This window comes from Mycteria americana, chromosome 3 (assembly GCF_035582795.1).
Source record: "Mycteria americana isolate JAX WOST 10 ecotype Jacksonville Zoo and Gardens chromosome 3, USCA_MyAme_1.0, whole genome shotgun sequence".
Taxonomy (NCBI): domain Eukaryota; kingdom Metazoa; phylum Chordata; class Aves; order Ciconiiformes; family Ciconiidae; genus Mycteria; species Mycteria americana.
The window spans coordinates 94,807,862-94,822,377 of NC_134367.1; the positions used below are offsets into that span (position 1 = coordinate 94,807,862).

The 14,516-nt window shown below is 48.0% G+C and overlaps 1 protein-coding gene across 1 annotated transcript in view; it reads right to left on the reverse strand.

Annotated features, from left to right (window-relative positions):
* MDGA1 (MAM domain containing glycosylphosphatidylinositol anchor 1) overlaps positions 1-14,516 on the reverse strand; it is a 146,746-nt gene that overhangs the window by 48,158 nt on the left and 84,072 nt on the right. Inside the window, exons 9-10 of the mRNA XM_075497408.1 lie at positions 3,658-3,927; positions 150-301 (exon numbers count right to left, since the gene is read on the reverse strand). Coding sequence (XP_075353523.1) covers positions 150-301; positions 3,658-3,927 — 422 coding nt within the window. The remainder of the gene's footprint in view (positions 1-149; positions 302-3,657; positions 3,928-14,516) is intronic.

Below are 14,516 nucleotides of genomic sequence, written 5' to 3' on the forward strand. Positions count from 1 at the left end.
CCATTCGGTGGGGAAGGTGCAAGACCATCAGGGTCTGGCAATTTCATCACCTTCAGCTCTTTATCTGCAAGGAGGCATTCATGCAACTGCCTCCTGAGAGGTCCTCTTCCCAAGGGCACGCGCTGAGGCTCCAGAAGAGCAGACCTTACCTGCCGGACTTCCAGTCGGTACTTGAGGATGGGATCCACGGCATCGGGCTCCTTCTGTGTCCACTGCAAGACGTAAGAATAATTCTTGGATTGCTTCTGGCTCAAGGTGGGGTTGGGAGTGTCATAGTAAAACTCTGGGCTGTAAGCTTTTGCTGGAGGGGAAAAAAAAAAAGAGGGAGGAAAGTAAAAGAGTGGGATCAAGGGGAACATAAATTACAGAGAGATGTGGTGAGAGTGGAACAGCTCCGCTCACCCAGCTCATCCACTTGCCTTGGACATGACGGACACCTTTACTGTTGTAGCTGGTGTTGCACTGATGTGCCATCATTTCTGTGAATCACTACTGCTTTTACAGCCTAAACTACTGGGAGGGTTAGCAGCCCTGCAACACCAGTGGGGCATGACTGACGCCAGAGAAGGTGGGAACAACTTCAGTTCTCCAGCTGGAACCAGCTCTAATCTTTTCTCTCTTACTTTGTAGTTTAGATTGAGGTAACAGCTTCAAACTGGCATTTCTCCTGTTTCATCTGCTGCTTTACAGAGTCTCCTGCTAACAAACCCTGAGGAAAGATCATGTGGCCAGTAGGTCACAGGAAAAGTGTTATTTATCACACAGGGACCATGGCATTAAAAAGGAGACCTTGCTCCTTCTGCACCTCCCCTGCCTCGGCAACACAGTGCTCCAGCCTCTTTGTACACGACAGTCAACTCGGCAGCAAAAGGGGATGCTGACCTCAGCCTGGGTAAAAGCACCGGGAGCTTTTGCAGGGGCAGAGATGTCTTTTCTAAACCCACGTCTCCCCTTAAAAACAGAGGGCAGCAGGAGGAAGGCAAACACAGGAGAAACAATGTACCAGAGAGAAACTGGATGGTTCAGAGAAGAAGGGATTTCCCATCATTTCCCCAGCCGCTGCTGTCCTGAACCACTACCAAACATGATTTGAAGGCTACTGCCATGCAGCCCAGCGGCTGGTGGACAAATGCACAGGGCCCAGAAGCAACTCAAGGTCTTACCCACAACTGGTTTTGCCCTGTTTGAAATTACCTTAATTTCGCCCTGTGCGCTTCAATTTTTGGCAGGTCCTGTCCTGGGCCAGGCAGGAGCTGGGCCTGAACCAAAACTCTCCTTTCTGGGTTCAGGTCCAATCTGGACCTGCACAGACCAGGAAGATGCCTGGGCAGCAAGGGATGCTGGAGAGCAGAACAGACGTAAACACCATCTCCCCAGGCAGTCTGCTGCGCCTTTCCACTTGAATCACAGACCCTGCCATTCTGTGTGGTTATAATTAGGCTCGAAAGGATTCAATGTTTATTTTTTATGAACTCAGATGGATAATATTGATGTTTATTTCCAAGTCCTTTTTTTCTTATTATTTTTATTGACTTGAATTTTTGCACAAGCAAGAAGTTCAGAACCACCTCAGAGACTAATTGCTGCTTATTCAACTTGTATTGACTGTGGAAGTCAAGCTTCATAATGGATTCCGAAATAAAATCAGAACTGATGATCATCATCACCTTGCATGATATTAATTCCCTATTAATTGACTCCAAGATGGAAACGGAATCTAAAAAAATGCCTTCTAATGCAGCACATCACAATACTTTTGGAACTTCCTTTCTGAAACTTTTACCACTGCTGCAAAGTTTTGTCTTTTGCTTGCAGCTGATGGGAAGAGCTGAAGGTTATTCACCCCACTTTCAGGGCTTTTCTGTGCTGGTAGCTAGTAGGAGAGCAGGTGGTGACCAGTATGGGCTGCCCTGACAACTGGCTCAAGGGGAGTGGGTTGGATGTCTCACTATCCTTCCAAAACATCCCAGAAAGCTAATCGCTCATCCCTAGAAGAAACTAATCCCATCCTGGGCAGGTTTATGTACCCTGTTTCCAGTACATCTGAATACCTCACAGTCACAAATGAGTCACTGCCTCCCTGTCAGATAGGAAGGTTTATGGTCCTTCTTTCACAGAGGAGAAACAGAAACAAAAAGAGACTATGCCATTCCCCCCACTCACTCAGGAAGGCTGTGGCAGATGGGAATTAAAACTCCAGCAGTCCTGAGCCCAAGTGCAGCAGTCTGGCCACTGGATTATTTTTTTAGGTTGCTCTACAAGCTCAGAAGGTATAGTTGATTTGTAGCTGTCCAGGACACAGGCAGAGATGTCTGGAACTGAAAAGCCACCATCAGATAGCAATGTCTTGGAAACAGAGAAGGGATGCAGGAAAATAAATGCTTGTTGCTTTCCTGATAAGTGCTCTCTAGGGATGAACGCTGCTTTCTGCTGAGGGGATTTTAACTCGTGGGGCACAGCATGGCACACTGGGTGGCAATATGGTTTTGTTACTACTTCCAGCAAGAAATTCGGACCCTGGGAGCATTCCCAAGCTTGCTAGGGACAAAGTTTGCCATGGTGGCTCATAGTGGGATATGGTTTGCCATCATTTAGTTAGCGACGTGACAGTTAACGAGCATATGAAGAAAGGGTAGAGAGGGCCAAAGCTCTCAAGCAAAATCCACTGCCAGACAAATTCCAGGAGATCTCAAGGGGTGAGAGCAAGGTCCTGAAAAGGGGCCCAAAGAGTAGAATTGGTTTGGGCTTCCCCATTTCCGAGAGCATCTCACAGTAACAGCATACCTGAGCTTTTCCAAACCCTGGGAAAGATCTGCTTCAAAATCAGGCCTTTCTGGGTGTTCTTTATTCTCATTTGTTCAGCCCTGACTTGAAAAGTATTATAAATTGGCCCTGGACTGAAATCCCAGTATTTTGGCTGAATTTACTGCTTATTAAGGCAACTTCATTGGAAAGCTTGTCTAGAAACTGGTGCCCAAGTCAATTCTGGGGTCATGGGAAAAGCAGATTTAATGATCAGCTGGAGAGGTTAGGTCAGATGAGTGGTTTTAGATGCTATAACTCTGCCATCCTTCTTCACAGTTGCGGGTGCTGGAGAGGATTCCCGTTACGGTGCCTGCTGGATTCACAGAAAACTGAGCGGCAAATCCACTGAGTACTAGTATCCACTCCCAGCTTATGTTTGTCCTGGCAGGCATCGCGACACAAAGACAGCCAGGAGACACAGGGAAGGTACAGCAATGCATAATACAGTTTTTGTTTGTTGGTTGGTTTTTAAAGGGAAATTAGATGGTTTTGGAGGCTGCTGAGGGGGATGTAGAGCCTTCCACTCCCCCTTGGTCAATACTTATCTACGATACAGGTTGTTCAAGCTTGAAAGCCGATGGCAGCCTCGAGTTTAAGTCCTGTATCTTTCAGGCAAGTGGTCAAACACTGCTAAAATGTACCAGTGACTGCCATCCCAGACTCGAAGGACTGCCTGAAGGATGGAGGCAGATCTGCCTGTTGGCTTACAGAAAGTCGTCCCTTTCGAACACGGCGCCGTGCACAGAGGAGGCAGTAGAGGTTGCTTGTACTGGCACCAGATTGTTGGGAGCAAGCTTCCCACCTCCGTGACCCCATCCAACAGCTTGCTCCGATGTGCGCTCTGTGACTTACCAGACACCTGGAAGAGGCAGGTGGAGACCCCCACGTCGTTGGAAACGCTGCACTCGTAGCTACCGCTGGTCTCCCGGCTCACGCTGTCCACCTTCAGCTCCGAGTAGTCCTGCTGCTCTGCCAGGGGCTGCGCCAGAAGGGTCCCATTGAAGCGCCAGACGGAGGTGGCCACCTTCATGGGGCTGCCCTTCAGCATGGTGCAGCGCAGGGTGACGCTGCGCCCCACGCCCTGGCGCACGTCCTGGAAGGTCGGCTCCACCACGGGGGGGACTGGAGACCAAACAGAGCAACAGGCGGGGATGCCGTCAGGGAACAGCCATCTCGCTCAGCACGGTCACCCCGCGGTGCCTCTGAGGAGACAGGCACCTATGATTTCCAAGAGCATATTTATTTTCTAGCGGGAACCAGGCTTCATCAAACCAAAAGCAGGAATAGTCGTCCGACATCCCCTTCTGACTGGGCTGGGGCCACCTCCCACCTCCCTCCCATTTATTAGGTAGGAGTGGCCCTTAGCAAGTACTCATCCCACAGTGAGACACTGCTTGGAGGAGCTACCAAGCCCTGCTCTTTCCTGTGAGAAGCGCAACTCCAGCAGCTGAGCGCCACAGCTTGGATTCAGTCCTCGGGTCCCAATCAGAATAACCATAGTCCTCATACCCAGCGTAAACTGCACCCCCTCAGCAAGCAGGTATGCTCCCAAGCAGTCACATTCATGTTCGTCTGGTCAACATCCAACAGGGTTATCAGGGACACCACGTTCAGGTGGAGGGATACGCACTGGCTGTCCCCACAGAGCACAGATCTGAAGGGGTGTTAGAGGCCCTCTCCCAAATACATCGGTACAACACATCAGGGACTGGCTACGGGGACTCTGGGTCCTATTTTTATCTCTGGCAACAATTCCTCGATGTTGGGAGGCGAGTCATGTCTCTCCATGTCAGCTTCTTTGCCAGTAGTGTGAGAACGATGGTGTGTGGCCACCTCCTTAGCAAAGGGAGGCTACTAAGTCTTGTTGTTTAGCACTTGTAAAAATTTACAGGAACCTCACGATTTGAGCATGGTTGAGGCAGAGCAAGGAGAAAGTCTGGATTGGTATTTCTTGGGTTATCCCTTATTTAATGCAATGGCAGAGGACTTCAATCTCCACAGCCATCTGATGGACATGTTTCACTTGCAATAAACTCTTAATTAAAACACTACAGCATGGGAATAACCAGAAGCTCTCCCTCTAAAATGAGAAAGGCTTCCTGAACAAAAACCAGCTGTTAGCCTGAATGTAAAAGAGGGAGAACAGATTTATAGCAGCTCCAGCACAATCACAACTCACCTTCCCCAGGTTCAGAGCACCTGCTCTTCCACAGACAACTTCTATGCACTGCAGATCTACAAAGCACCTGCCTCCTCTAAAGGTCCGCAGAGCTGCCAAGCCCAGCCAGGCCCAAAAACCTGCAACACATAGCATCTGCAGGGCCACAGGCACAGCCCCACCAGCAACCACGGGTCACACAGCATCCCTGCTGCCCTGAACACAGCCGTGCCTGGAGGGCTCCAGCGCACCAGTCTCTCCCCTCCCATAGCCTGACCCCAGCGAGACCCACCTACAGCTCCGTAACACTAGCAACATCTTCATCTTCACCACAGATGAAGGCGGTGCATGCACTACCCCAGAGGTCTGCATGCAGCGTCCCCTCTCCCAGGGACACAGATGCATCTGTGGGTACGCAGCGTACAAGCATTCCCTCCACCTGGCAGCCCTTGTTTGACAGTGGCTGATTGTTTTCTAGGTACCCGTTCTCAACTCCGAGCCTCTGGGCCCTTTGCTGCATTTAAGTGGATTAAAAGCAGCCCTTGACTGAGCTCACGTTGCCGTGCTGAGTGGCATGGTCAGCTCATTACAGATGGCTTTGCTAGCAATGTGTCTCTGCGGGTGCTCCAAGCGCTGACTTGCCTTTGGCTCACATGTCTCCCACCTTACGGTGAGAATAATGTGAGAAGTTGTTTGATTAGACCTAGTGCCATGAATGTGTCATCGCCATCCCTAGCTGCTATCCCATTTCTTGGGTCACATCTGCTCCTTAATTGAAGCCGGTGGGGTCTCACATTATAATCAAGGCCAGCTGGTGATGTAGGGAAAAAAAAGAAGATAAAAAGGGGGGGAGAAAAGATAAAGGAAGGCTTAAAAAAAATGGCACAGCAGCTCCAGATGTACTCAAAGCAATCTACCTCATGAGGAGGAGAGAGGGGTGGGAGAGCAGCTTCCCTCACTGCACCGAGTGGCACCTGTGTACGGAGCTGGGACAGAGGAAGAGAAAAGGTCTGAAATGGGACAAAGTGCCCCTGCAAGGACACACGCTGCAAGGAAAGTGCCCCCCTGGGACTCACTGGGGGGGGGCTGGGGCTGGTAAAGGGCCACAGAGGAGCAGGGCTGGGACAATCCAGATGCTTCCTTAGGTCACAGGAACAGCAGGGCAGCCAAGGATGCAGAAGATATTTAATCTTCTTCAGCTGGGAAATGGGATTTACTTGATTTGCACTGGGACAGGCTCTGGGCCTATGTTATCACCTTGTGAAGGGAACATCTGAAAGTGCCTATACAGTAAAAACTGATTACATTTTCTCCTCCTGTCTCTGGCACTAGGAAACGCCCAATGAACATTAACTCTGCAGGTAGTCCTGGAGCCCCTGGGTGTTCTGGAGAGAGCGCTGAAGCAGGTCATCCCGTCGCCGCAAAGAATGCATGCAGTACTTCGGCAAGGGGCAGCTGTTGCTGAAGGCTGCCAGTGGATATGAAAGCAAAGAAAGGTCAACAGCGATTTCAGAGCCAGACATCAGCTCTGGCCTCCACCACCTACTGGGGAGCCCACACTTGTTCGAGTAGGTTATACACAAAAGGGAGATCACCACCAAGGCAGGGATTCAGACTGCAAATCCTAGCAGATAACAACACAGCCTTTTCTCATCCCTGGCTTAAATGCAAAAGAAAGTTGTTTAAATGAGCCGGTGCTCCTACTCCCCAGAACTGGGAACTGAACAGCTCCGGTACACCTGAGACGGTGACTGTCTCGGAGCAGAGACCTCCAACATGACACCTGCGCAGACACCTTTAGGGAGCTGCAGGAAATGATAATGATTTTCCAGGTGCCTCTAATACCCACAGGGAAGCAGCACCCCTGTAAGGGAGCTGTGCTGCTCAGTACAGCAGTGTCTGGCTATTCTGGCTCACTAAGCTGCCATGGTGCTCTTTGGGGAACTTGGGTATCAGCCCCAGTTTTTAACCCAATTCCAACGGAGGGTCCTTGTCCAGAGGCTCTTCAAATGTCTTTCCATGTCTCCCCTGAACTCCAGTGCATGCAGCTGAAATGCTCTGTTAAGCAGCAGCCACGTTGCTATGCTTCAAGAGGGAGGTGAAAAACCTCTCTGCATATACAGGGCTTCGGGATCCCCTGGTAAGAAACACAGCAAACAAATACAGATGATTACTGTTTTCTCTCAGCACACAGCTTAACTCTAGAAGAGCTAGCTGGCAAGAGGAGTGACGAAAGGGGAGAAGGGGGCACCGCATTACCGTTCTAGGCAACGTTGAAGGAGCAAGGCTCCTCCAGCAACCTTGTTAAGATGCGGCTGCTGTGAAACACAAGGCAGGGCAGCTTGCCTTCGTAGCAGAATTATTGTGCAACAGGAGAAAACATAATCACTCACCTGCTCGTTAGGAGCAAATCAAATCAGCCGAACCCAGGCAACCTACTCCAGTGTGCCAGGCACCCTAAAGCAAAGCCAGGCTGTAGGCAGCTCCCTTGCTGTGAGCCAGAGCAGATGCTCTGCACTGAAAGGTTGCTAAGCTAGCACAGAGTTCATGATGATGAAGGGCAAGAGCGAGGGAAGCATAACAGAGAAATGTGAAGTGTCAAGGGCTGTTGCTTTGTGCCCTGATAACAGCTTATTTTCTTGGTTTCACTGGAAATAACTAGGACTGAAACGCTCATCCTGCTAGATGACTGAGAAGTGCACTGGCAGTTGAGCTGTGGTCAAATCTGTAAGTATTTGTTTTAAGTCTGTTTTTATTTTAGCCTTGAGGAAGGGAGGATTGTTCTTCCTTACAAGAGCCAAAGTGCTTGCAGGAGAGACAACAGTCTCCTTGCACTGTTACTGTGCTGTCCTGCTTGGACACAGCTCAAGGAGTGGTAGTCAGTGATCTCTGCAATGCTGTCTGATTGCTGCAGGTTCCCATCAAATTCAGATGCCTCCAGAAGGCAGGGATGCTTCTTTCACCAATGATGAAGTCAGAGCATCCCAGGACGGCAGTGATGCACTATGGAAAGTTTTTCACTTGTGGGGTAAATACAGAAAAAAAAAAAATAAGTGAAAAAGGTTTTTTTCACTTTAAAAAATGGGGATGTTGTCATGAGGCTGCTCAATCTGATATGGATGAAAGGCAAAGAAAGGCTCATATTGGAGTAGACTGATGCACAGAAATCAGTGACAAGCTTAAACACAAACCAGCATCTGCAGGACAGGGGAACACTGAGTGAACAGACCTTGCATTAAGAGCTCAGGCAAGAATTGAGAAGGTCAAAAATCCTAGACACCACAGTACAACATTACTATGCAAGACACATGCAAAGTCTGCTTTCCCACCGTAGCTTGAGGACTGTGAATAGCATATCCTGGTCAATTCCCAAACGCTGGCTTGTTTTGAAAGGGCTGTCAGAGCTGAGGAGCTCACTCATAACCAGCCTGCTGACTCACAGGCAGCCCTTTCGCCCCTGTAGCCACCCTGACCAGCGGCTGACAACAGCCGTCTCTGTAGGTGGTCAGCTGCCCACATCGTACCGCTGGTCTATGCAGCTGCCATGGGCTGCTGCACTCTCGTTTTGCTACAGGGGTTTACTTCCCGCAACACTTCCTCTGCTGCAAAGAGCACCACGGCGCAGCAATGTCCAGGCGGAAAAAGAGAGGCACAAGCAGAAAGATGGCCTGCCCGAGGTCACACGAACCGGCAGCATCAGACTCAGACAGAGGCAGCGCAGGAGTCCTGTGTCCTGACCCACACTTCAGTCCTTAGCCCAGGCTTCCTCCCCTGTGAAAAACACCCTCTACTCTACCCTCCAGAGTCAATCATCATTTACATTTTTATTTAAATCTAGAAAGTGCAACATGTAACACAAGTGATGAAAATAGCAAGCCTTGCTAGATTGGAAAGCAGCTATATTTTCAGCAGTTCTCAACCCACTCTGCTGAATGACTCCCTCCAAGCTTAGCCATGCAATCACAGCGCCAGTGGGACTCCTGCTTGTAGTCTTCACCTTCTCCCACATGTGAGAGCTAATTGACCACTCACTTGCTGGATTAACATTGAAAAGGACACACGGAGACCCTGGTATGAAAGACTGCACTTTGTGGTTAGTTACAATTATTAGCTGTGTTCCGTTATCCAAAGTGACTAAAGGCATCGGGCAATAATTTCTCTCTCTGGAAAGCAAATCAGCACAGGGTGCTATTAGGGCCTTATGAGACCTATATGACTGCATCCAGCATCCATTTAAATTCTGATAGGTACCCTTCTGCAGTCATACTGGATGCAGTCTTCCCTAATCTTCTCTAGACAACCAAAGCAATCCCAGCAAAGGGTGTCTTCCTTATCCAGCCCCTGGTCCCATAATCCGGGGTAATAAAGATGTCACAGACATCAAAGATACTGCACCCCTGCTTTCACAGCAGGTAGAAAACTCCATGGTTTCAGCTCCAGGAGAGACCAGAGCTCTCTACCTGAGCAAGCAGGAAGCTCTTTCATTGTCACAAGGCTGGGAAATCACAGCTGAGCAATTCTGTTCCCTGCAACAGCACCCACACCCCACACCCTAAGAACACACATTAGGCACCAGCAGTTTTCCATGTGGAGACAAATACCCAACTAATATTTACAAGCCCAGTCTCAGCTGCTTGTTTCTGCGAGATGATATAATTGAGTAGTTAGAAGAGGGGAGATGGAGGAAGGCTTGCTCAACCTATTTCAGCTAAAAGCCAGAATCTCTTTCTTTCATCTTCTATGCCTTTCGCCTTTGCACTTCAGTCTCCCCATGTATAAAGAGACAAAATGTGTATTTTTTGCAAAGTGCCTGAAAGCCAAGTTGCAAGTATTGTTATTTCAAACAAAACAAATTTGTTTGAGTACATTTTCTGCTAGACAAGTGGGTGGAGGGACCGGAGAAGCAGGGCTCAGATCAGAAAAGGCTTAGTTCTGTGCTAGTTGACTGCTTTTAAAAGAAGAGCAAATGAAATGTATTCACTACCACCTTTTCTGCTTTCCTCTTCTCTGAACTTTCCAAGCCAATTAGCTCAACCAGTCTTCACCTTGTTTTAACAAAGAGGGATTTACTAAAGGATTTCCTCTTCTCTATGACGAACTGTGCTGATTAATACATGAGACCCCTAGCTCACTTTACAGAGTGCTTTGAAGAAAGTCCATCCTGGGTGGGAATTTCCAGACCTTCTGCCTCACAGATATGCCTCCTCAAAAAAGATCTGTCCCAGACATGCTGGAACTCCATTCAGACTCACTGCCCAATTAATTCACGCTAACAAGACACTACAAAGACAAGCATTCTCCCGCAGTGTAAAGCCACCTCATTCCCATGCCTCACTTACCTTCAAGTGCCTGGTTTCAAAACAGTCCGCTCCCCTAATTGAAAAAGATAAGTGGGAAAAGATGGTGTATGTACGGAAGGCACATACACATTTGTATGTGAAATGCATGCTGATAATGCTCCCCCCCCATACCGCCCAATTAGCAGTCATGCACAAGAGAAATAAAGAGGGCGAGAGAGTGGGCATTTCAGAGTTAATATCTTCAATTACTGCCAGACCAATGGCATAACCCAAATCTAGATTTTTTCTTTCGCCACAGACTAACATGAAAATATTGTCTCTAACTCACAGCCAATTTTACTAGTTACAGCATGGTGAAGCAGGATGATGGCTAGGATGGATCTGGGATTCTCCTGCCCACCCACATACCCACAAGAGGGGAGCCCTCCGTGTGTAGCAGTTGTCAGACCACCAACTCTCTGCTCAGGTTCTGCCTCTGTCTTCTAGAAGATAATGAGAAGTCATCTCATACCCATGCATCCACTATCACATGCTCCTGTTTAACAAATTGGGCTGGCAGTGACATGCCGCTCCCAATAGCATATAAATAGTTTAGATCCAAACATTCACTAACAGGCAGCCAATGATATGCTTTCCCCAAAAGCATCCCATATGCATTAACTTTTGGCAGAGAACCAGTTATCTTACTACTCAATAATTCATAGGTGAGCTACTCAGCTGGGTAGTTCTGGGAATAAAGCAACTCATTGCCAGTGCAAACTAAGGAAAAGAAAAAAAAATCAACCCACAAAAAAGAACCAAATGAGATTCTTCGTCCAAAACAGAGAATCCACATCTGTCCTCTTGCTTCAGAGTTTATCACTAGTTTTTCTCACCATCTAACCCAGTTCCCTTGCTGCAGTTTAAGCCTACTGCAAGTCCTCCCCATAGGTGTTTTCATGTCCTAGTAATCAACTCTGTCCTATCCCCAGTATCCCCCAACCTCAACAAGTACTAGAAAGAGAGAATTCTTAGTCCTCTTCTCCTCTCCCAACATCCTTGACAAGATGATGTTGATATTTTATATGTGTGTGTGTGTGTGTATGTATATATATATCTTTACAATTCCCCTTTCTTTCCTTCCTCTGCTCTTTAGGTGGCAGAAGCACAGCTTTAGTTCCTATTTAGATTTTGTTTTCTCTGGGCAGAAACACTGTCCTAGAGTTTTAAATGCCAGAGGAATCACATGCAAAAAGTTTGGGAAAGGAGAACATAAAAGAGAAACCTGAATCTACAGCTCTGGCTCTCCTCATGTGCCTGGCAGAGACAAGCAGAGCACAGGGGCCTATAATGGGACAGAGATCAACAGGTACCATTTGCAACCTTGTGAGCAGAAGCAGAATTGCTTGGCCCATCCCTGCATGGCCCAGCAGAATGCATTCCCTATGCTTCCATCCACAGTGTAAAGCAGGGAAAATAGAAGGGAAACAGCCAGTCTGTGATGTTCATGGTCCTAGGACAGGCCATCCACATTCCTGAGAAGGATTTTGAACAACTGAGAAAAGACTGATCATCCCCCCAGGTTTGACAGCAAACCTGGAGCTAGCTGGAACAGGACTTTATCCCTGTTCAGGTTCTTCATTGAGGCACCCAAGTTAGAAGAGCCACCTCCCTCCGAAGCCACTGAGTGAGAGGGACCTCTCCAGAGGATGATTCGGTTGGCAGGAATCCCTAGCTGGCACTACCTCTCTCCATCCTGTGACTGCACAGGGAGCCTAAGGTGATCCCAGCCCTCACGTCTCTGCTGGGTGGGATGAATGCAGACCAAAGTAAATGCTTGTGTGACACCTGCACAGAAGTGGCCAGTGACACCCCTCTATATGAACCTCTCCATGAGCTCTCAGTGCCTTGTTTAATGAGTTCATCAGGAAGCTGAGTCATTACACCTGTCTGAAACTTGGGCAGCATGTCCTGCTCTTGGACAGGAGACAACTCCTGTGTTCGAGCTGCTGCGTGCCACAACGGAGCTACCCTGGGAAGGAAAACAGACACCAGCCTGCACGTTCCCCATAGCAAATATAGTGATAAATCTTTGGACTCCAGACACCATCCAATTAGTGCCACTGCTAGGGCTCATGTCCAGAGCATGCAGCTGCTGCCTACAAGGAACTGACTGAGTTTCCCCTAGTCTCCTATGGAGGATCTCACCCACAACCAGAGGAGCTACCAGGCAGAGGTGACTGCTGACTCCAAGCAGCAATCCAATAGCAACAGGCTCCTATTCCATCACCAGCTGCCTGAACAATTCAATCGCCTCCATATGTTTCAGTTCTTTTATTAAAAGGGTCTAAAGTTAAGAGCAGGGAGGCTGCAGGAGAAAGTGCCTCGGAGGGCTGCAATCCTGTCAAAATGGAGAAGAGTCCTTGCTTTAGAAATGCAATGATTGTCAGGGCCACAGGTGGTCAGAGCCTTCTGCTCACAGCTGGGCTACAGCATTACCTCACCTTCTGTTTTCAGTTTGAAAGCTAAATTGGGAGCACTAGATGATCCCTCCACAGCTGCTTTCCAAACAGGCAGGCAAAGCAAGAGGCAGCATAACCAAAAGCAGAAATGTTGATTAAAAAATCAGTCCTGCTTTAATGATGGGGTGGTGGGATCAGAGAGATCCAAGCCAGAAAGAGCCTGGTAAGGGAAGGAGGGCCATCCAAGGCAATTAAGATAATCAAATCAAATCAAATCAAAAAGTGATTGTGTCCCTGTACTCAGCACTGGTGAGGCCGCACCTCGAATACTATGTTTGGTTTTGGGCCCCTCAGTACAAGAAGGACATTGAGGTGCTGGAGCGTGTCCAGAGAAGGGCAACGAAGCTGGTGAAGGGTCTGGAGCAGAAGTCTTCTGAGGAGCGGCTGAGGGAACTGGGATTGTTTAGCCTGGAGAAAAGGAGGCTGAGGGGAGACCTTATCGCTCTCTACAACTACCTGAAAGGAGGTTGTAGCGAGGTGGGGGTCGGTCTCTTCTCCCAGGTAACAAGTGATAGGATGAGAGGAAATGGCCTCAAGTTGCATCAGGAGAGGTTTAGATTGGATATTAGGAAAGATTTCTTCACTGAAAGGTTTGTCAAGCACTGGAACAGGCTGCCCAGGGAAGCGGTTGAGTCACCATCCCTGGAGGTATTTAAAAGACATGTAGATGTGGCACTTCAGGACATGGTTTAGTAGGCATGGAGATGTTGGGTTGATGGTTGGACTAGATGATCCTAGAGGACTTTTCCAACCTTAATGATTCTATGAAATATTAACCAGCACTCCTTAATATGTTTACTTTGAATTCTTTGTCTGTACTAGTAAGCAAAAAGGACGCATGGGGCAAAGCTAGACCAGGAAGAGTTAACGCAGTGGTTCTCCATTTATCTACAGAGTGGAAAGAGGACAAGCTTCCCCATACAAACCAGGCTCTTCCTCAGCCTCCCCTCCAGGCCTAGTAGGGAATTTGGACCAAGGAGGAAGAACTCAGCATAGAGCAACACCCACTTCTCCATCACCTCTCTATCCACTACCTCACAGTTATGCTGCCAATTGTTTAATATCCTGCTCCGCTAACTGTCATCATTACCCCATTTTTCCATCCTTCACCCTTGATTGATCTTGATTCATCTGAGGACGATGACGACAATGAAAACGTAACCGTTCTGAAAGAGGCTGAAAGGATGCTAAAACTAAAAGATTTATGGCAAATGTTCAGTCTCATAGATGAAGCAGCTGAGGTCAACAGATATAGAAGCAATTTTTCCCATAAGAATTAATGTAACAAGGGGGGTGGTGCATACAGGAACTTAAGAAATGCATGCAATTTAAAAACACACGATCAGTATATATAGCATAGAGAAAAGAGAGGCAAAAACATTTTTTACTGTAAGAATTTTTGCTGTCACTCTCTGGATGGTTACCTCTTCATCATTGTCATCATCATCTTCAGATGAATCAAGGTAGAGCAAATCAATCATGGGTGAAGGATGGAAAAATGAGGATAGGTTCAGGCGGTCCATCAGATGAAATGGCTGAGGTCTTTCAGAATAGTGACCGGTTCCAAAAAGCCAGCTGCCAAATAGCCACCATCTCTGCCATCTGAAAGTCCTGTCTTCCCCCTCCATCCTTCATACCGTTACCTGCATGCATTTAAAATGTGTGAATTTCATAAGTGCCTGTGTCCAACTCCTCTATTAATTAATTATGAAAAAAATGCTTTATCTGTCATAGCAGTAACTGTCATAGCTT